Here is an 18,662-nt window from a genome sequence, read left to right on the forward strand (position 1 = left end):
AATCTGGTCATGAAAGATCCCAATGACTTCACAGTTCCCAATTTTTATCATCTTAAGCTTATTGTCATTGTTAAAAGGTACTTTATTTATGAGTTGGGTGTGCATGTTATTTTACATTACAGGCAGCAGTTGGATCTTAATCATGAACGAATGGAATGAAAACTTGAGGCACTCCAGTTTTGAGTTTGAGACCCATAGTGTAGGGTTTGCATGATCTCCATGTGTCTTTGAGGAATGTTTTCTTACCAAATTCTGAAAAGCATGTTGGTTCGGGGAAAGGCGTTATATAAATAAAATGTATTATTATTATTATTATTATTATTATTATTATTATTTCCAGTTCTAAACTAGCCATTATTTAGCATGAGTGTGCTTGTGTAGGTGAGTGGTTCCTGAGATGGACTTGGCCCCTGTTGAGGTCTATTTCCTGCCTTGCAGACTGTACTGCTGGGAAAGGCTCCAAAAGGTCTTGATGAAGGCGTTTCACAATATTATCATATATGCATTTAAAGGGGCGTCTCGTGCTTTTGGTTTAGTACAGTCCTGCTCCTTTAAAAAGCACACCTGACTCTTCGCTATTTTTAGTCCTTTCCTTTTACGGTCATTAGGAAACCAAACGGTGAAATTGTATTTGTTCAAATAATATAAATGCCCTAAAAGGACATGTCCTTTGAAAATCGCAGTATTGTGACTTTGCTCGTTTCAAGCAAACACTGCACACTGATAACATCGCTGACTTTGCACGTCACGTACGAGTAGGCAGATTCTCGGGCACCACTGAAGCAGTGTCTTCTGGGAAGTGAAGTCTTTAAAACGCTGGCGCGCAGCGAGGCAAACTGAATTTGCGCTTTCTCAACTGATGGCCTTTCCATGACGTGTTCAGTTTCTTTACAGTCACACCTACTTTGTAAAAGAAAAGAACAAAATAAAACTCGCATCTGTAGCATCTTTTTTATATCAAGGCGAAAACAGATGTGTTGTACTAAATAATAATTTAGACTCCGAAACACCGTAATGTTTGCACGGCAGATATGAATAAGTGACATCTTAACTCGAACATTTTTGGCTGTTTGACACGATACGTATTTTGTCTGAAAAGCATTGTTTCAGTGTCATTACACAATGCAGTTTTTGCAATCAAAACCAAATCGCCGCTCTTAGGAGTATATAGCGTTTCAAATTTTAAAGGGAATTTTTTTCTGGAGGAACAGCAAACTTGAAATATTTAGTCCATGGAATTCTTATTTAAAACAGCTGGATATAATATGCTGTTAAATGAACTATGTATGAGTTTATTGGAAATCAAGTCTTTGAATAATAAAGAAGGACTACAATGGAATTAGAAGTACTCTGAACCATTCTTAGAAATGTAGATTGAAAAGCCTTAAAACAAATTATATTCTTTATGACTACCATTACATTTATATTTTGAACAAAAAAAACTTAAGCTTTTCTTTGTTATCCAATAGATGCTCCATATACCAAATTCCCTGTTCCATCCAGATACATTTTACAACGATTTGTTTAGGATTAAAATATACCTATTATTCCAAATTGGAGTATTGTGCGGGTTAGAAGTGCTTTACAATTTCATAGTCTTGCTTCCAAACTACTTTTCCCAATACACATAGCAAGAAGGCGGGCACAACGCTCTTCCTCCTCCAACATGATTAGTGAGTCACGGCATCAATCCTCCCTTCATCGCGAATGATTTTCTTTTTTAATCAATGACGTCACCCGATGGCTTCTCATTCCTCCAATCAAGCATTCGTTTTTACCAGTGACCCTGACGGGGTCCTAAAACACACAAGCACTCAAGTAAATCAACTGTGGAGATTAAGACAGACAAGACATGCTGCTTTAGGTGCAAAATCTACAATATGCGAAAATGGTAAGAGAAACCTGTCCTGTGCTTAACATGTTACCTGCGGTATCCTTGGAATTTTATATTAACTGTTACAGGTTTTCCCTCATTCATGCACGTGTTCCGTGTTGTATCAAGAGACAATTTCAGAAACTTCTGATTTAGTTTGAGGCAGATGTTATTTTACAGATCCATAGAGAATGCAGACCTCCTTTCATAGGAACTTTTCAGAAAATTCGTGAATGATCGTGCATTTGCGCAAGGGTAATTCTTGGTCACTTTACTGTTTTCGTCTACAGAAGTCATGCGACACGGAATTTCTTATAGGCTTTTGTAAACTGCCATGAAGCGCGCTACATGAATATGACATAGTGCCAGCCGAGGTCAAAGAGCAGCACTGATTTCAAATGTTTGTGCAAATAAAGCTGACTGTGCTTCAGAAGGCGCTATACATGGCTCTGTATATGTGAACACTTGGCGAAGTTAATGAGTGAGGGGCTTTATGACAGGAGATGAGTGTAAGACGTACAAAATACTAACGTGAATGTGAAAACTTTAGCAAGCCTAACCCCAGGTGTGCGAAATGAAGGCCGTATGTGAAAGTTTCAATATACATACTTTTCAAAATTAACACTTCATGTAAGTATGAAAGGCATTATATAATTAGCATTTAGTGCATGTGAAGAGCTGTATAAAATAAATGATGCTAATGCATGTGAGACTCGCCAATAATCCTAAAGCATCTGTGCTTTATAATAAATCTTTGGTCTACGAGGAAACCGTTAATGTATGTTCCTCTACTGTAGTCTTCTTTTTTTGGTGTTGTCAATTTACCATGAATTTAATATACCATCTCGATGGAACGTGTTATATGATGTGCCTTCTGCTTCATGGATCTCCAGTTGAAGGTGAGAATCCCATGTCTGTTTGTTGCCTTTTTGGATTTTGTACGTTCACTCCTAGTTTGGGTGGATTTCCTCCTGCCAGTACCAATGATGTGTTACAAGGCGACTCCAACTGGGCCCCTGTTTGAATGTGTGTCTGGGTGGATGTGAGTGGGCCTTGCAGAGCCTTTTCCTGCATTGTGCCCTGTACAGCCAAGATAGGATCCACTTCCACAGCCCTGAACTGGATTAAGCAGGTTTTAAAATGTTATAGTTATACTTGTGAACGTTGTTATGTAAAATAATTGATAAAGTGCCAGAATGAGGCTGAAATGCACCTCATGACTACCCCAAATGAAATGTTCCAGTGCTTTCTAAGCTGTGTGTGTGAGATCAAGCTGTCATCCAATCAAGTTAAAGTACCATGTCTTTACCTCAAGTAGACTCTGATAGTGTCAAGGTGTTGCTCAGAACTTGAGCAATGGTATGGCAAAGGCACTATATTCTAAATTCAGCTAGTATATTTGAATGCTGCACTGATCTTTTATTTGACAAATGCTGCAAAAGTCCAATAGCTATAAGTAAAGAATGGAGAGACCCCCAGGGGCATGAAAGCGGCCCTTCTCATGTTACAGCCTGCCAAGACAGCTGTAGAATTGTGACATCTAAATGATTGACACAGGTGGTGTAAGGTCTTCTGTCTGAGGCTCCCTTAGAGACTTCAGTATATCCATCTCTGGCCTGGATCAGTATATAGAGGTGCCAGGCCTGCAAATCCTACACATGCTGAGAAGTTGGATGACATTCCTGGGGGTGATATGTTCTAGTGATCAGGTCAACTGATAACGCTCTATTGTCTTGGGCAGGCTCTGATGGGAATTCAGATGGTGGTCAGCCTCCTGGTTGCCAGTGTCATGCAGAGAATGGCTCCACATTGTTCCTTTGCCCGTTGGCTCCTGTGTAATGGCAGGTAAGATGATGGTGGGAGGTGTTGTGCCCCTTTTGTACACCTCACGAGGTATAAGTGAATCAGCTCTTTTGTCATATTCTTCTTTAGCCTTTATCGATTTAAGCATCCATCAGAAGACGAGCTTTGTGCCCTGGCAGGAAAGCAGGTGCCCAGACCCAACAGGAGAGAAAGGTAAGTGTGCCCGTGTGTTTTATTTATTTATTTTTTTTAGCATAGCAGTTAATTACTTAGCCAGTTACACATACCCTGTCCTTTTATAGAAGGCATAATGGTGTCCAGGATAACAAACCCCTGACTGTCCCAAAAGATATAGACTTGCATCTGGAAGCTACACCAATCAATGCCCTGGATGCGCTGGGTAAGCTGGAAATTGTGTTGCTGTTCCCTTATGGTGGGCTTTCTTTCTGTTTGCACTTTACACGCTGTCTCCCTCCTCTTGCAGTGCTGCGTTTCTTCCTGGATTACCAGTGGCTCGTGGATTTTGCCGTTTATGCGACAGGCATCTATCTCTTCACCGAGGGCTACTACACATTGGTGGGCTCTAGTAAGGAAGTAAACGTTGGTGCCATCTGGTGCTTTCTGACTGTGGTTTTCTCCTTGTATCCTTTTTATTTATGGAAACTCAATATCATGCGAGTGGATGGCATGTAGAAATCTGGATATTTAAGCACACTGGTGAGTGGTCACAGTTAACATCACAGCCATGGCTAGCTCTAATGAATTAATCTTTATTTTATATAGTGCCTTTCACAGAGAACACTGTGGCAAGGTGCTCTACAGAGTACCCAGACATACAGTATGAAACAATACAAGATACCACAGCTCAATGTAAAATACATACAAATAATAGAGTCAAGTCCAGAAAATAAAGAGACACTGGGAACATGAAGGCCAGCACTGGGTAATGTGGGAGCTGTGAATATGAACTTGCACTGTATGGAGCTTTGTATGTGGAGACCCCTCCAGATTGTTGAGATAAGGAGTTTCAGGTTAAAATACTGAATAGCTCTGTGACTTCAAACGTGGCACTTGTCATAGGATGCCTCCTTTACCATGACTCAGTACTAGGGATTCCATTCCCGGGAATTCAGGAATCCTGCATTTCATTCCCGGGCTCCCGGCATCTCACATGTGAACGGTTTTAGAATGACTGACACTTATTTTTAATAAAACTACTGCAATATGTTGACACAAATAAAAGACTAACCTTATCTACAAGCAGTTCATGCTGTCATATAAGTACATGTATCTTTAGTTGTGGTAATAAGAGCATAGAAAGCACAACGTCCTCTCAGGTGGCGCAGTGATAGAGCTGCTGCTTTGCAGTAAGGAGACTGTGGAAGATTGTGGGTTAGCTTCCCGGTTCCTCCCAGTGTGGATAGTGCTTTGAGTACTGAGAAAAGCGCTATATAAATGTAATGAATTATTATTATTAACGTGTCCAGCGTGCGGTCGTCCGTGTGAGAGCACACCTTCATGCAGAGTATGCCAGCCGCTGAGAAAGCACGCTCTGCCTCCACTGAATTAGGCGGCACAATCATCAGATACTGATACACTTGTTCTAAACAACGCCCGCGCTTGCCGTTGCGCTGAAACACCGCCGTTTCAGCTTTTACTGATGCATCCAGTTTCTTGTCATCATTTTGTGATGGCAAGTTTCTTGGCACAGATAATGCGGATGAAACAGACTGACGCATTGCAATTTCAAGTTGCTGTTCAAAGCTGTTGTCTGATGAAGTGCAAGCTGCAACAATGGCGCCTCCTTAATTATTTTCAACTATAACTTTGTTATTTCTTGATCGATTTTTACACTTTTACACACTATATATGCGAGCTTGGACGTTCCAGTTTTCCCGGGAATTGCAGCAGTTTCATTCCCGGGAATGCAGGAATGAAAAAAGTCCGGGAATCCCGGCCTCCCAGTAATGGATTCCCTACTCCGTACATAAAACTTCTGCTCTGTTAGATCTGCTCCAGTGAACTGTAAGTGCTACATAATGGAAGCATCTAAGAGCAACAACATCTCAGTCATAAAGTTGTAGGCCATCCAAACAGACAGAGCAGGCCACTGTGTGCTAAAGCACCTAGCGTGTAAATGTCACCTGTCATCTCAAACATCACTCATAGTAGAGTTCCAAACTGCCTCTGGAAAGAATATCGGCACAAGAACTGTGCATCAGGAGCTTCATGAAGTGGCTTTCCATGGCTGAGCAGCTGCCCACATGCCTAACATCACCACGTGTAATGCCAAGTGTTGGCTGGAGTGCTGTAAAGCATGTCACCATTAGACTCTGGGGAAGTGGAAACATGTTCTCTGGAGTGGTATATCATGATTCAGTATCTGCAATTCTGGTTGCCAAATCCAGGTTTGCCGAATGTCAGAAGAATGTTAACCTTCAAAATGCCTACTTTGAAAGTTTGCTCTTGGAAGAATATCGGTCTGGGGCTGTACTTCAGGGTTTGGGTTAAACCCTTTGGTTCCAGTGAAGGGTACAGTTAATGATACAGCATACAGAGACATTTTGGACGATTGTGTGCTACTGTTCGGGTAAGGCTCTTAACTGTTCTAGCATGAGTGTGCCCTTCTGTACAAAGCCAGGTCTATAAAGACATGGATTGACAAGTTTGGTATGGAGGAAGTCGACTGACCTGCATGGAGCCCTGTCCTCATTACTATTAAATGCCATAAATGGGAGCCAAGTTTTCTTGTCCATCATCATTGCCATGTTAATGCCTGTGGTTTTGGAAAGGGATATCTCAACAAGTTTGTATAGGTGTGGTGGTCAGGTGTCCACACACTTTTGGCCATATAGTGTATCAATAAATCGGTCATTATTTCAAATAGTGCCATCAGCAGCATCATGTCATATATACTGTGTCTCAGCAGAAATCAGAGTCCAGTGCAGCAGCCATAGTTGTTATGGTGCTCAGTCAGCACAACATGGTTATATATGCACTGTTTGTATCTCGTCGAACCCCTGTTTGAACGTCCTATTTCTGCAACTTTTTAAATCTTTTGTTGCAAGCCCACTTTCCAGACCTCTTTGCACCTTATTGTCAGAACCCACACCACATGTCACTGACCACACTTTGTCGCCTGTTCTCAACTGTGCTCTGTGTTCAATCTTTATGCTTTTTATTGTGTTTTACGGCTCTGGACCCTTTTACCCCAGCCTGTCAAGACCCAGTCTCCTCTTCCTTCCTCAAACATTTGGTACCCAGTCTCTGCACCGCTTTGCATTAGCTTGTTGCCCAGTTGATGTATACATTCCAGTCTGAAGTTGGTTCTGTTCACTTCTTTTTGACGGTGTATACCTCTCGTTCAGTGCTGTTTCTACAACTTTGTGAACCCAGTTATTAATGGACCTTCTCTGTGCCTGAACTGAGCTCCTTTTAATTGGCCAGTCTTTGCACTTGTTTGCACTCACTCATCAATGTCTCGGCTTTGTGTCTTTGTTTGAAGTCCAGTCTTTATTTTTTTTGCACCTGCTTTACAACTTGAATACCATTACTCCTTGTATATACTGTGATATTTGCCCGGACACCATCAGACCGACACTGCATCTTTATCAAATCCATGCTTTATTTTTCTTCCACACAACACAACTCAGTCCCGCACAACAACAATGTGCCTTCAGCCCCAGTCACCTTTTTCCTGGGCCTTCTCTCTCCTCGTCCTTGGGCCACCTGTCTCCTCTCTCCAGGAGTTTCGTCCTGCTCCTGACTCCAGCTCACTGACAGGAGGGAGGTGGCCCCCTTTATCCTCACCCGGATGAGCTCCAGGTGCTCTACCTGACGTCGCGTCCTGGTGTGGCGGAAGCATCAGGAGAGCACCCGGAAGCACTCCGGGTGACCCTGGAAGGATCGTCCTCCATGGGTGTGGCGGAAGTGAATAAGTCCCGGGCTCCATGAGGCTTGGGGCGCCCCCTGGCGGTGACCAGAGGCCCCGATGGTCTTGAGCCTCCCTGCTCCCCTTCCGTGGGCCTCTCCTACTCCAGGGCGGTTGCCCCCTCGTGGCCTGGAGGATAAATATGCCATGACCCAGTCCTTCCAGGCTGCCGGCCGGGTCTGACCCCCAGCCGCGTACCACAATACTCATTTGTACACCCACTTACATTTCCCTTTGTGTTCTGCTTTTTAAAAGATGGTGTCCTCACTTCTTTGTACCCATGTGTTCACATTCTGTCAAGGTGACCAGTCCTACTTTGTGTATGCCTCTTTGCCCAGTTTTGCACTTGTTCTCATATCTTGTTTTCTCTAAAATTCTTTGTGCCCCCTTTTTCACACACAGCCTCTGTGCCCATCCCCAACTTTGTTTCGATAGTCTCTTTCTACATCTTGATGCCTGCTTGTCCGCATCCAGTTTCTGCAGTTGTACCTAATTCGTACTTGGCTTTATTCTAGACCTCTTCATACCAACATGTTGGTATCCATTGTTCAAGCCATTGAAGCACAGTCTTCACACTGTTTGTGCATACCTGCCATCTGTCTGATCCCACCTGCTTGTTGATGTTTAATTTCTCTGCCCATTCCAACTTTCCACTCTCCTGTTTGATACCCTCTCTTGTATGTCCTTCCTTGACTTGTATCTTCAGAAAAGCTCTGCTGACACTAGTGAGCCACTATTTCCGCTCAGAAGAAGGTGGTGAGAGGTCTGTGTGCCTCGCCTTTGCCTTCCTGTTGCTACTGCTTGCCATGTTAGTGCTGGTGGTGAAGGAGGACTATCTGGAGTTTGGCCTAGAGCCGGGTAAGATGAGTGATGCTTTGGAGAGTAGACGTTGATCCATGTGTGCGTGCTGTTCAGCCTTATTATTACTGAAGTTTTGTTTGATAGTGTTAACACTTTGTAAGTGGCACCAGATATAACATATGCTTTAATCCTGCAGGTTTTGCAAGTGTGTTTGATAACCTGGAAATTTTCCTGAGGCAGCAGGGGCATGAGTGGTCGTGAGTACTCATAACTTTCCTGTGTTTCACCATCAATTATTATTTATTTAATCATAGGCTGTCTGGCCACAGTTATCCTCAGGAGGTCTTCTATTGTTTTATATGCAGCTTTCCTTTCACGAAGCTTACTGTGAAGCTGGCTCTGGCTGCTCTCTGCTCATTCATCGGGGCCCTGCTCACCTTTCCTGGACTCCGCTTGGCTCAGACACATCTGGATGCTCTCAAGATGACTTCCAACAGACCCCTCATCCAGTATGTACTTTCAGAGATGTTACATTGGCTGTGCTCATAGGCTCCATATGTGTCCACACAGCAGAGATGCTGCACCCACATTTCTGTACTCTTGTGAATTCCCAGCAGTCTGGTCACGGGGGCTGAGTGTGAGAACATCAAAGAGGCTGCTGTTGACTTGCCTTGTGCTTCTCCTCCCCAGAATCCTCCTGCATATCAGCTTCATCTCACCTTTGGCTGTGATCTTGCTTTGGGTGAAGCCGCTAGCCCGGGACTTCCTGCAGAATGCACCAATGGGCAAGCATTCTATCACGCTGTAAGTACTGGTCTGCCTTGAATCAAGGGACCTTGTTATCTATGTGCTTTTACATTTTTGTAATTCTGAACCATTTGTTTGCCTTGACATCCTCTTGAGGAGTACTAACGTATTTTGACCTCAGTGAATGTGTTTTTGTAAGTTACCTCCTAAGTTACTGCACTTGTCATTTGTGCTGCACACAGGATGTCGAGCTCAACGTTTGACTCGGTAAGACTGTGGGTGCTGGTGGCCACATGCGTTCTGCGCCTCAGCGTGACTCGAATCCACTTGCAGGCCTACCTTAACCTGGCCGAGAAGTGGGTGGAGCAGATGAAGAAAGAGGCTGGCCGCATCGCCGCTATTGACATCCAAAGAAAGGTGTGTGTTTTTTTTGTTTTTTTTTGTGTGTGAAACAAGTTAAAGTGAAGGTTGAGGAGCAGATTCCTTTATAATGGAGGAGCTGCAGGAATGAGAGCTACGACTCCTAAACTTGCTCATCTCTCATTAGGTAACCCGTGTCTTCTGTTATCTGACTGTTGTCACTCTGCAATACCTGGGACCCATCATGCTGCTGCTTTTCTCAACGCTGTTGCTGAAATCCATGGGTAAGAGTCCTGTTCTGACGTGTCCTGTAAAAGCAACCCAAAGTCCTTTCAGTACCTCCATTTCCTTGCACATCTTAATCCACCCACTCTGCTCTTGTGAAGCACCAGATCCTTCAGAATTCCTCTTTTATTTCTTCTCTCAGGTGACTACTCGTGGGGCTTGGCGTCTGAAACAGAGGGCACCACTCCAGCAATTTCTTCTCTTGTAACGCCACAACCTGTGGGTCCAACTGAGCAAGGGGAGATGGAGGAAGACATCCAAGCAACTGCTGCTCATGTTCTGGACACTCTGTCTAGTCTGCGCAGTGTATTTACCCCTATCTTCTACCGAGGTCTCTTTGCCTTCTTTACTTGGTGGGTTGCAGCTTGCCAGGTGGTTACCAGCCTGTTTGGCATCTACTTTCACCAGTACCTTGTGCAGTCTTAGCTGCAGATAATTCAGCAGAGAGGTCCTAAGACACATTTTCCACACTGCCATGCTGGGGTCTGGTCCTTTTTTGTTCCCCAATTTGGACTTTGTTTTTAATTATCCAAGTCTGTTGGATTGGGAGATCAATCAGCAGGAAGACTCTGAAGGATCCAGCATGTGGATGATGTCCCCTCGAAGCATGCGCTTCTTGGGTTAGTTATGTACAGATGTCTGCGTTTTTTAGATTTCTAAGCCTCTTCTTCATTTTGCCTTCATGGACATATGATGGAGGTGCCGGGGCAGTGGGCACTGGCCCATTCTGAACTGTTTTATTTATTTTGTTGAAGTATTTCTTAAAATGTTTATGTGGACTGTCAGTGCCCTGCAGGGGAGGTGGTCCGACTTGTTGTGTGCAGAGGAATGTTGGAACAAGCATGAAATTGATGAATAAAATATTTTTCAGAAAAAGAATGGCCTCTTTGACTTTATGTGCTTTTTATAAGTTGTGAAATCATTTTAGTGGTAGAATAACTTGTAAATATTTTAATTAGGTTTATCTTTAAATTTCTATTTCAACAATGATGAAATATTTAAGAGTGATTTATTGAGTAGCACTAATGCCTAGCAGCCCCAGCGTCCTGGGTTCAAGTTAATGTCTACTCGGTGTCTCTGTGTAGAGTCGGCATGTTCTTCCTTTTCTTCTCATGGTGTGTGCATCGACCCAAAGACTATAAAGTGGTCCCATTTAAGTGAGGGTGCCTGAACCTGCCCTGTGATGGACCCAGTAGACCTTTATTCGATTAAATGGTCTTAAATATGGTTATTCGATTGTGCCTCCTGAAACCTTACTGTTTGCAAAACTTGCTTTCTGTTTTACATTGTTTTTTTTTTTTTTTTGGTTATGATAGTGACTAAGTATTTTAATGACATGCCTTTTGCTGTGGGTTTTCTAAAGTCATGCCTTACACTGTGTGAAGACGCCATGTCATTTCCAGTTATTCTGTCCTGCACGGGTCAATGCTTTATACTTGGCGCTTTTGGGAGGGCGCGTATCCTCCGCTCTGTTGTACACGACACTTGGTGGGTCGATTGCGACATTTTTGTTTTTTATGTATATGTGTTTAGTGTTCTCAGGGGTACAGTGCTTCACCGAGTGTATTTACACACACATAACAGGGATAAGGCGAGTAAACCGATTAAGGCAGAAACCGCTTTACTTATAAACCTCTGTTTACATGCGCAAGTTCTCCATTGCTAAACACGCCGTAATTAAACTGCGCAAAAGAGAGTTACCGGTACTTGTCATCGTCGGCCACCATGAACCTGAAAACAAACATGAAGCCTGTGGTCACGTTCTTATGTTTTATAAAACATGTTTAGCCCTTCATGTTCTCTAACATTCATCCCCCTTTCACATCCTCGAACTGAGCCACGGATGATTTTGTGGCATGAAAACCAACAATCTGCGCCACCCCATCACGCTGTTTCAACATATCTATAGGAAATAGCTGTGATTAAAACTAAACGGAGACCTTATTAATATTTCTCTGTTATTGGATTGCATGCAGTACAGTCATTTCTGCTTGGCTTTGCAAACGAGCGGTGCTTGTTGCCTTACACCCAGTGCTGCTTCAGTAATAACGTAGATATTTTTACTTCACTTAAATAAGTGTTGCCTTTGATTACTTTTTAAAGTATGAAATAACCTGACTACTTAACGCGTTACCCTCAACACTGCTCCCGATTGTGCGGCTGAGCTTAGAACTGCATGTTCAGCTCATCGACGTAAATTTAGCGATTTCTTTAATATTTAAACTAAGTATTTCAGCCAGGAGAAGGAATGATATGATCGCCCGAACATTTGCTTCAGGAAATGCATCTTTTGGATGCTTCTAACGGAATAAGATGAAGCAAAGCGACGCTCAGGCGAACAGAGCGCAACGGACATGCGCAGACTTCGACATCCTTTACGCCAATCCGGTTAAGCGTTAACATGGCCGGATAAACGGCTTACTCGCGGAGATAGCTACATGTTTTAACCAGGCTTCTCAGAGACCGATAGCCTGGCTTATCTAACAGGAATGAGGGTTTACATGACTTCTAAGAAATCGAGTTTCCGTGAGTAACCGGGTTCTTAAAGCGCGTGTAAACACACTGAGAGGAGTCTGCAGGTTCTCGCTTTGTCAGCGTGAGCATTTTCTCAGGTATTCCGGTTTCCTCTCACATCCCAAAGCCATGCTTGTTAGGTGCTCTGGCGTTGCTATGCAGGTCCAGACTAAATACACTTGTACCCACCAGTGGACTCGCTTAGGGTCCTTGCTTTGTGTTTGAGGCTGCCAGAACAGGTTTTACTCAGAAAACAGCTAAAGACTTTTCTATTTAGGAAGGCTTATTAACAAGAATGCTATAATTATTGTTGTTTTATCTCTGTTTTTTATCTTCCCTTGCCTTTGTTTAACTTTTTATGTTGCACTTTGAGATTTACTGCTAATGTAAAGTGCCCCTATAAATAAAATGCATTATTAATTATTATTACTCCTCCATAGTTCTGCAACGTTGAAAATGGATTTAGTTGATCAGTGGATGTTTAGTTTTCCAATTTAGCTTATGCTTGAGTGATGGTTTTGATTGCATTTAAAATTTTGTTTAGTTAAACTTATGTAAAGGAATAATTAGTGTTTGTTCTAAGCTCCCACACTTATGTGTATTTGGTATTTTATTGTTGGATTTTTTTGATCTGCTTTTATTTTTTTTTATATATATAAAATATATATAACCTTTCAAAAAGTCTCCTGCTGCCCCTTTCTAGCAATGTCACTCAATAAGACGGTGCTGCTGACTGACACACCATCTTGTCTCCTGTTTCCATCCTCTTTTGAATACCAAGTCTCTACGCTTACTTACACCTGCTGTGTTCATTTCTATGTGCCGGGCAGCCAATACTTAATGTGTCACTGATTCCCCTTGTGAAAGAGTTGAAAAATTATAAACGCTCAATACAAAAGATGACAAGTAAGACGGGTGGGGTAGATGGTATTGTCTCCAGCAAGAACAAAGTCAGAATGCAGAACTCGATAAGAATAGTGTGATGGCACTCCATTAGCTCCCATGCTGCTCCAAGTGATGTTTCCTAAACAACTTTGGTAACGTGATGGTTTATGAAAGACCTCTTTCTTTAAATTATGAAACACAAGCCTTTGCACAATGCCCAATGAACAATGTCAACATTATTTATATGTTGTTATAAATGATACCAGTTGTAACATGCTAGTCTTCAATCCAACTGTAGTTTTAAGAATCAGAACCTTCAAATATTAGAACCTTATTGACCAATCCATACACAGTCCTATCCTAAATCACATTTATAAAGGTAGATTTGTCAACGTATATTTGTAGGAAAACAAAATGCCATGAGAGCTACTATATATAAAACGATTCAGGCATTTATTCTCATTTTATGGAGTACTCATATGTATGAACCCTTAAACATACAGACTGTAAAACTGGCACCTGATGGAGCTTTAAATACTTTTGTGTTACTGGATTACTTTAAAGATTCAAAGTGGTGTTTGATTATTACTTTTTACATTTTTAAACTGAAGAATTTTTACTGGACCATCAAGGTGGTTCAGTTCTGATCCTGGAGGACCACCATGGCTGCAGGTTTTCATTCCAGCTGTTGTTTAAATATGTGCCCAGTACTTGTATCTTCTTAACTCTTTGGCCTTAATTTTAATTGACTTGTTATTTAAGACTCCGTCCACTTAATGGTTTCCTTTTCCCTTAGATAAACAATAATGAGATGCAAAGCGAGTCAAAGTGTGACCAGCTAACTGTGTCCATAACGTGATATCTGAAACTAAAGAAAGGTGAAGGTCTCAGTCATATTGATCGGCTCAGGGAAGCTAAACATTTTGATGGTGCTCTTAGAATAAAAAATAAAAAACTCAACAGTACTGGAAATGTTTGCTGTGGCAGAATGAGAGCAGGAACAAGCCATGGAATTCAATAATGGGTGTAGTTAACAAAAAGAATGAAGGCTAATGAAGGAACTGGTTGGAGTGAAATTAGTTGGAGTCTATCTATCTATCTATCTATCTATCTATCTATCTATCTATCTATCTATCTATCTATCTATCTATCTATCATATAGTGCCTTTCTTTATCTATCTATCTATCTATCTATCTATCTATCTATCTATCTATCTATCTATCTATCTATCATATAGTGCCTTTCTTATCTATCTATCTATCTATCTATCTATCTATCTATCTATCTATCTATCTATCTATCTATCTATCTATCATATAGTGCCTTTCTTATCTATCTATCTATCTATCTATCTATCTATCTATCTATCTATCTATCTATCTATCTATCTATCTATCTATCTATCATATAGTTCCTTTCTTATCTATCTATCTATCTATCTATCTATCTATCTATCTATCTATCTATCATATAGTTCCTTTCTTATCTATCTATCTATCTATCTATCTATCTATCTATCTATCTATCTATCTATCTATCTATCTATCTATCCCAAGTAGGTGTGTGAGATCAAGCGTTCCCTGCAATGGACTGGCATCCCATCCAGGGTTAGTTCTTTACTGTTCCATAGCTAAGGTGGTTCCTGATTCTCTGCACCAATAAACTGGAGGAGGAGGGTTCACTAATGGATGGATGTTTTGTATGAACTAATTTAGAGAAGGTGATTCAACCCCATCACTGGTACTGACTCTTCATGCGGATGAGGAGTTTTAGTGGGTACACAACCCCCCCATGTAATCATCATTAGGTTAAAGGGTAACAGCAAGCTAGCTATGGATATGTATCATGATGCACTGGCGCCCTGTTCAGGGTCCGTTTCCGTTTTGCACCATAAATTGTTGGAATCAATTCTGGCTGGTGATCCTATTAAAGAAAAAGCTTTGTCAGAAAGGGGATGCATAATAAGAGATTCAAATCCAAATAAAATGTATCTTTTTTATTTATATTTTTTAACATACAGTAGGAATATCCATGTTTAAATGAATGTGGATATACTGTAGAAGTCCTCCTTTTTGTCCACTTGGGTTGATGGCATGGCTAAATAGCTCAGATCACTTTAGACATCAGTTCCTTTGAAGAACGCATCCAGTTTCATGGTGAGTAGAGCATTCAACGCAGCCTGGGGGTCTCAGGGGAAGTGCCCAGACGGCCTCCAGGGGGCTGTTATTTATTTGGCGGGGTTCATCTATAAAGACTTCACATAATTAATATAATTTGACCACAATGAAAGTTTAATTTTTGGCGCTGTCTGAAGGAAGAACAAAACCCAAAGCAGTTCATCTATCTATCTATCTATTGGTCTTATATCATATTTTACGTTTGATGATATATACTGTAAATGAATACATTTGTATACATATGTACGTATATATATATATATATATATATATATATATATATATATATATATGCAATATTGAAGTCTAAGTTTACAAACGTTATATTTTCATATATTCTGAATATTTTGCTATTATTATTATTGTAAGAACATAGATATTTTTAATTAAGGATATTCTCAGTACATGGCTGTCTGTGGTTTTATGAGGACTGTATGTGTTGTAGTGGTTTAGCCTTCATATTTCAAACCCCACGACTGTGGGTTCAGATCCCACTACTGACGCTGTGTGACCCCAGCAGGTCACTTCATCAGCCTGCGCCTTAACTGGGAAAACAGAAATGCAGCCAACTATTAAAGTTCCTTGTAATATTCGGGTCTGATTAACATTACATTGTAGGGGGCATGTTGAATAGTATAAAAAGAGCATTATGGATTATTTGATGAATTTGAAAAATATCAAAGACATTGAATGTTGCTGGTAAGATGGAATCCTTGCACTTGCTGGTTTTTAAAGGGGCCTCACCAGTCTGTACTGGCAGTGCCCACTGTTGGTCAGCTGGAAGACAAAGGGTTCAATAGATGAAGGCACACAGGTACTCTGAACTTTTTTTTTGTTTGTTTTTAACATTTAGCATTCTCTTTTCACCCAGAAATCAACCCTTGGATTGCTTATTTATTTCTCTCAAGTTTTATGATTTATGAAATACCCTCCATGCACCCTTGTCCCCACGTCATGTTCTTCCTCCCAGGAACCTCGCGTTTTGTGTTTTTTCTTTTTTTTTTTCTTTATTCTTTTTTTTATTGTGCCATTATTTTCCGTCGGATTTGTTAATTGTGTGAAGCAGACAGGATTGTTCGAGGGGCTTGAGATTCGCTCTTGTGTCAAACTCTGCTTTGCATGAAAATAAGGTGTCTAGCCGACCAGGGCTGGGGTTTCGGGGGCTGCTCCGTGCCGAGAATAGGCAGTAAGCTGGTGCTGTCGGTGACCTCTACCCTGGGATTCATTTGGGTTTAATTATCCCTAAACTCCTTGTATTCCTGGCGTGGATTAGCTGGGGGTGGGGTGGACAGATGAGGACGGCCGCCTTATTGGCCACGTCGGCCACTGTCTGAGCGCCGACGTGATTTATTAGTGGTGGATGTCTCTGTTTCATTTCCACGTTAAATCTGGACAGCGAGCGCCCTTGTAACTTTTCACATGTTCAGTTTAGTTTTTCTTCTGCGATCCCACAGGGTTGTCCGCTGCGCGCTCCCGACATTTTTACGCGCTCCCGATCCATGCCGACTAGCGCTCCTGTCCCAGTCCTTGTTGCGTATTCCCAAGACTTGAATCCATCCATATGTCCGTCCGTCTGGCTGGCCATCCATTAATTAAACTCGCTTTACCCTGTGCAAGTTCGCGGGGAAGCCGGAGATCAGAGGCGGCCTTAGGGGTGTGCGGGCTGACCACCACCACGCGGGGCCGGTTATGTCAAACGCTGTTACCGATATGTGTGAACTGTATAAACTAGCGTGCGAATTTAATAAAAGTAATGTTAACATATACCGGATTTTCTCATTACAGTATTCAGCTAAATTTTTGCAAGATAACACGCGGACGTTATCAAAATACAACTGGAGAAGATAAATTGTCAAATCCGCTCAAACGGAACACGCGGACCTCAGAAGCCCCTCTTGCCACCCCCAAACGTCGCTCTTGCCGGAGTCTATCCAGGCTTATTTCAGTCGCAGTCTTCTCCTTGATATCATAACGCAGCTGCCACACTGAGGCCAGCTCCTCCAGGGTTGTCTTCACCCTCTCTTGCCTTGTCCCTCTATATTTGTCCATTTCTTTCTGTGCTCGACCTCCGGGTATTTCAATAAATGGTGATCTGCCTGAACTCTCCGTCTGTGTCAATCTCATGACTTGCGTCTGGTCAAGCTGCCCATTTCCTAACTCTGACCAGGCGACTCTTTTAGGCTGACTGCTGACCTGGTTGCAGGGAGCAAACAAAAGCCCATCCTCCAGTAAGAGCCACGAGCAAGTCTGATGTCACAAGATGTCACTGCCTCGACACAAAAGAGGTCAAGTGACTTTCTGACCTTTGCAATGTCATTTAGTGGACAAGCCCTTGGTTTAAAAATACTGAAAGGCTTGCCAATTGACCTCGGGTAGCAATGGTTGGTTTCATGGCACTGAGACAAGCTTGCTTTTATTATGTTTGTCTGCGTTAGTTTAACTACATGGGTGCTCTGTTATTCTTCTGATTTGGATGTTTGATGTTTGGTCAATAGAGGCTGGCGTTCAAAATATACAGTAATTTTAAATTATGTAGGCATCCTTCATTAATTGATAGGAGTGCCAACATCCTGGTGCCCTAATTGGCTAATTAGTCCTTTCGCCACTTCATCTCCTAATAACTAATGTGTGGTGAGTGTACTGGCACAGGAATGGATAACATTGGTGTCAGATCATCAAAGTGTATGCTACGTTACTCAGTGGTGGTGGTTGAAGTGGTTCTTCACTGCCTTGTAGAGTGTTTTGAGGAGGTTAGAAAACCGCTATGTAAATGTAGTTCCTTCTTCTCCTCCTTCTCCTCTGATGGACAAAGGTCTCATTCTGGTGGCCTTTTGCCCAGAGTCTGGACAGACGGTAGCCACACAATTCAACAACCCTAAATGGAGTGGGGCAGATTTTGTTATTGTTTTGCTGCCATTTCAACCTTCCACAAAAAGAGCTTTTCGGAATATAGTGTGTTGAGATACACTGTTCTCCAGTTTCTCTTGAGGTCACCCGCCATAGCTGATCAAAACATAAAGAAGGTGGCAGCACGGTGGCACAGTGGTAATGCTGCTGCCTCACAACAAAGAGGTTGAGATTCACGTCATGAGTTTTCCCTGCATGGTGTTTGCATGTTCTCTCTTTGTCTGCATGGGTTTTCTCCTTCCACAGTCCAAAGGCATGCAGGTCAGGCAGATTGAAGTTGCTAAACTGGCCCTAATGGATGAGGGTGTGTTCAACCTGCAATGGACTTCCGCCATGTCCAGATCTTGTGCCCTGTCTTGCTGAGATAGGCTCCAACTA

The 18,662-nt window shown here is 42.1% G+C and overlaps 1 protein-coding gene across 1 annotated transcript; it reads left to right on the forward strand.

Moving 5' to 3' along the window:
- Positions 1-1,768: 1,768 nt before the first annotated feature.
- Positions 1,769-10,679, forward strand: tmem161a (transmembrane protein 161A). Its single transcript, XM_028816257.2, has 12 exons — positions 1,769-1,891; positions 3,615-3,718; positions 3,806-3,889; positions 3,979-4,076; positions 4,161-4,317; positions 8,314-8,465; positions 8,605-8,665; positions 8,774-8,917; positions 9,099-9,212; positions 9,398-9,572; positions 9,703-9,799; positions 9,943-10,679. Exons 1-12 carry the CDS (start codon positions 1,889-1,891, stop codon positions 10,224-10,226), a joined length of 1,473 nt encoding a protein of 490 aa, XP_028672090.2. The 5' UTR covers positions 1,769-1,888; the 3' UTR covers positions 10,227-10,679.
- Positions 10,680-18,662: the final 7,983 nt, after the last annotated feature.

Source organism: Erpetoichthys calabaricus, chromosome 12, assembly GCF_900747795.2.
Source record: "Erpetoichthys calabaricus chromosome 12, fErpCal1.3, whole genome shotgun sequence".
Taxonomy (NCBI): Eukaryota; Metazoa; Chordata; class Cladistia; order Polypteriformes; family Polypteridae; genus Erpetoichthys; species Erpetoichthys calabaricus.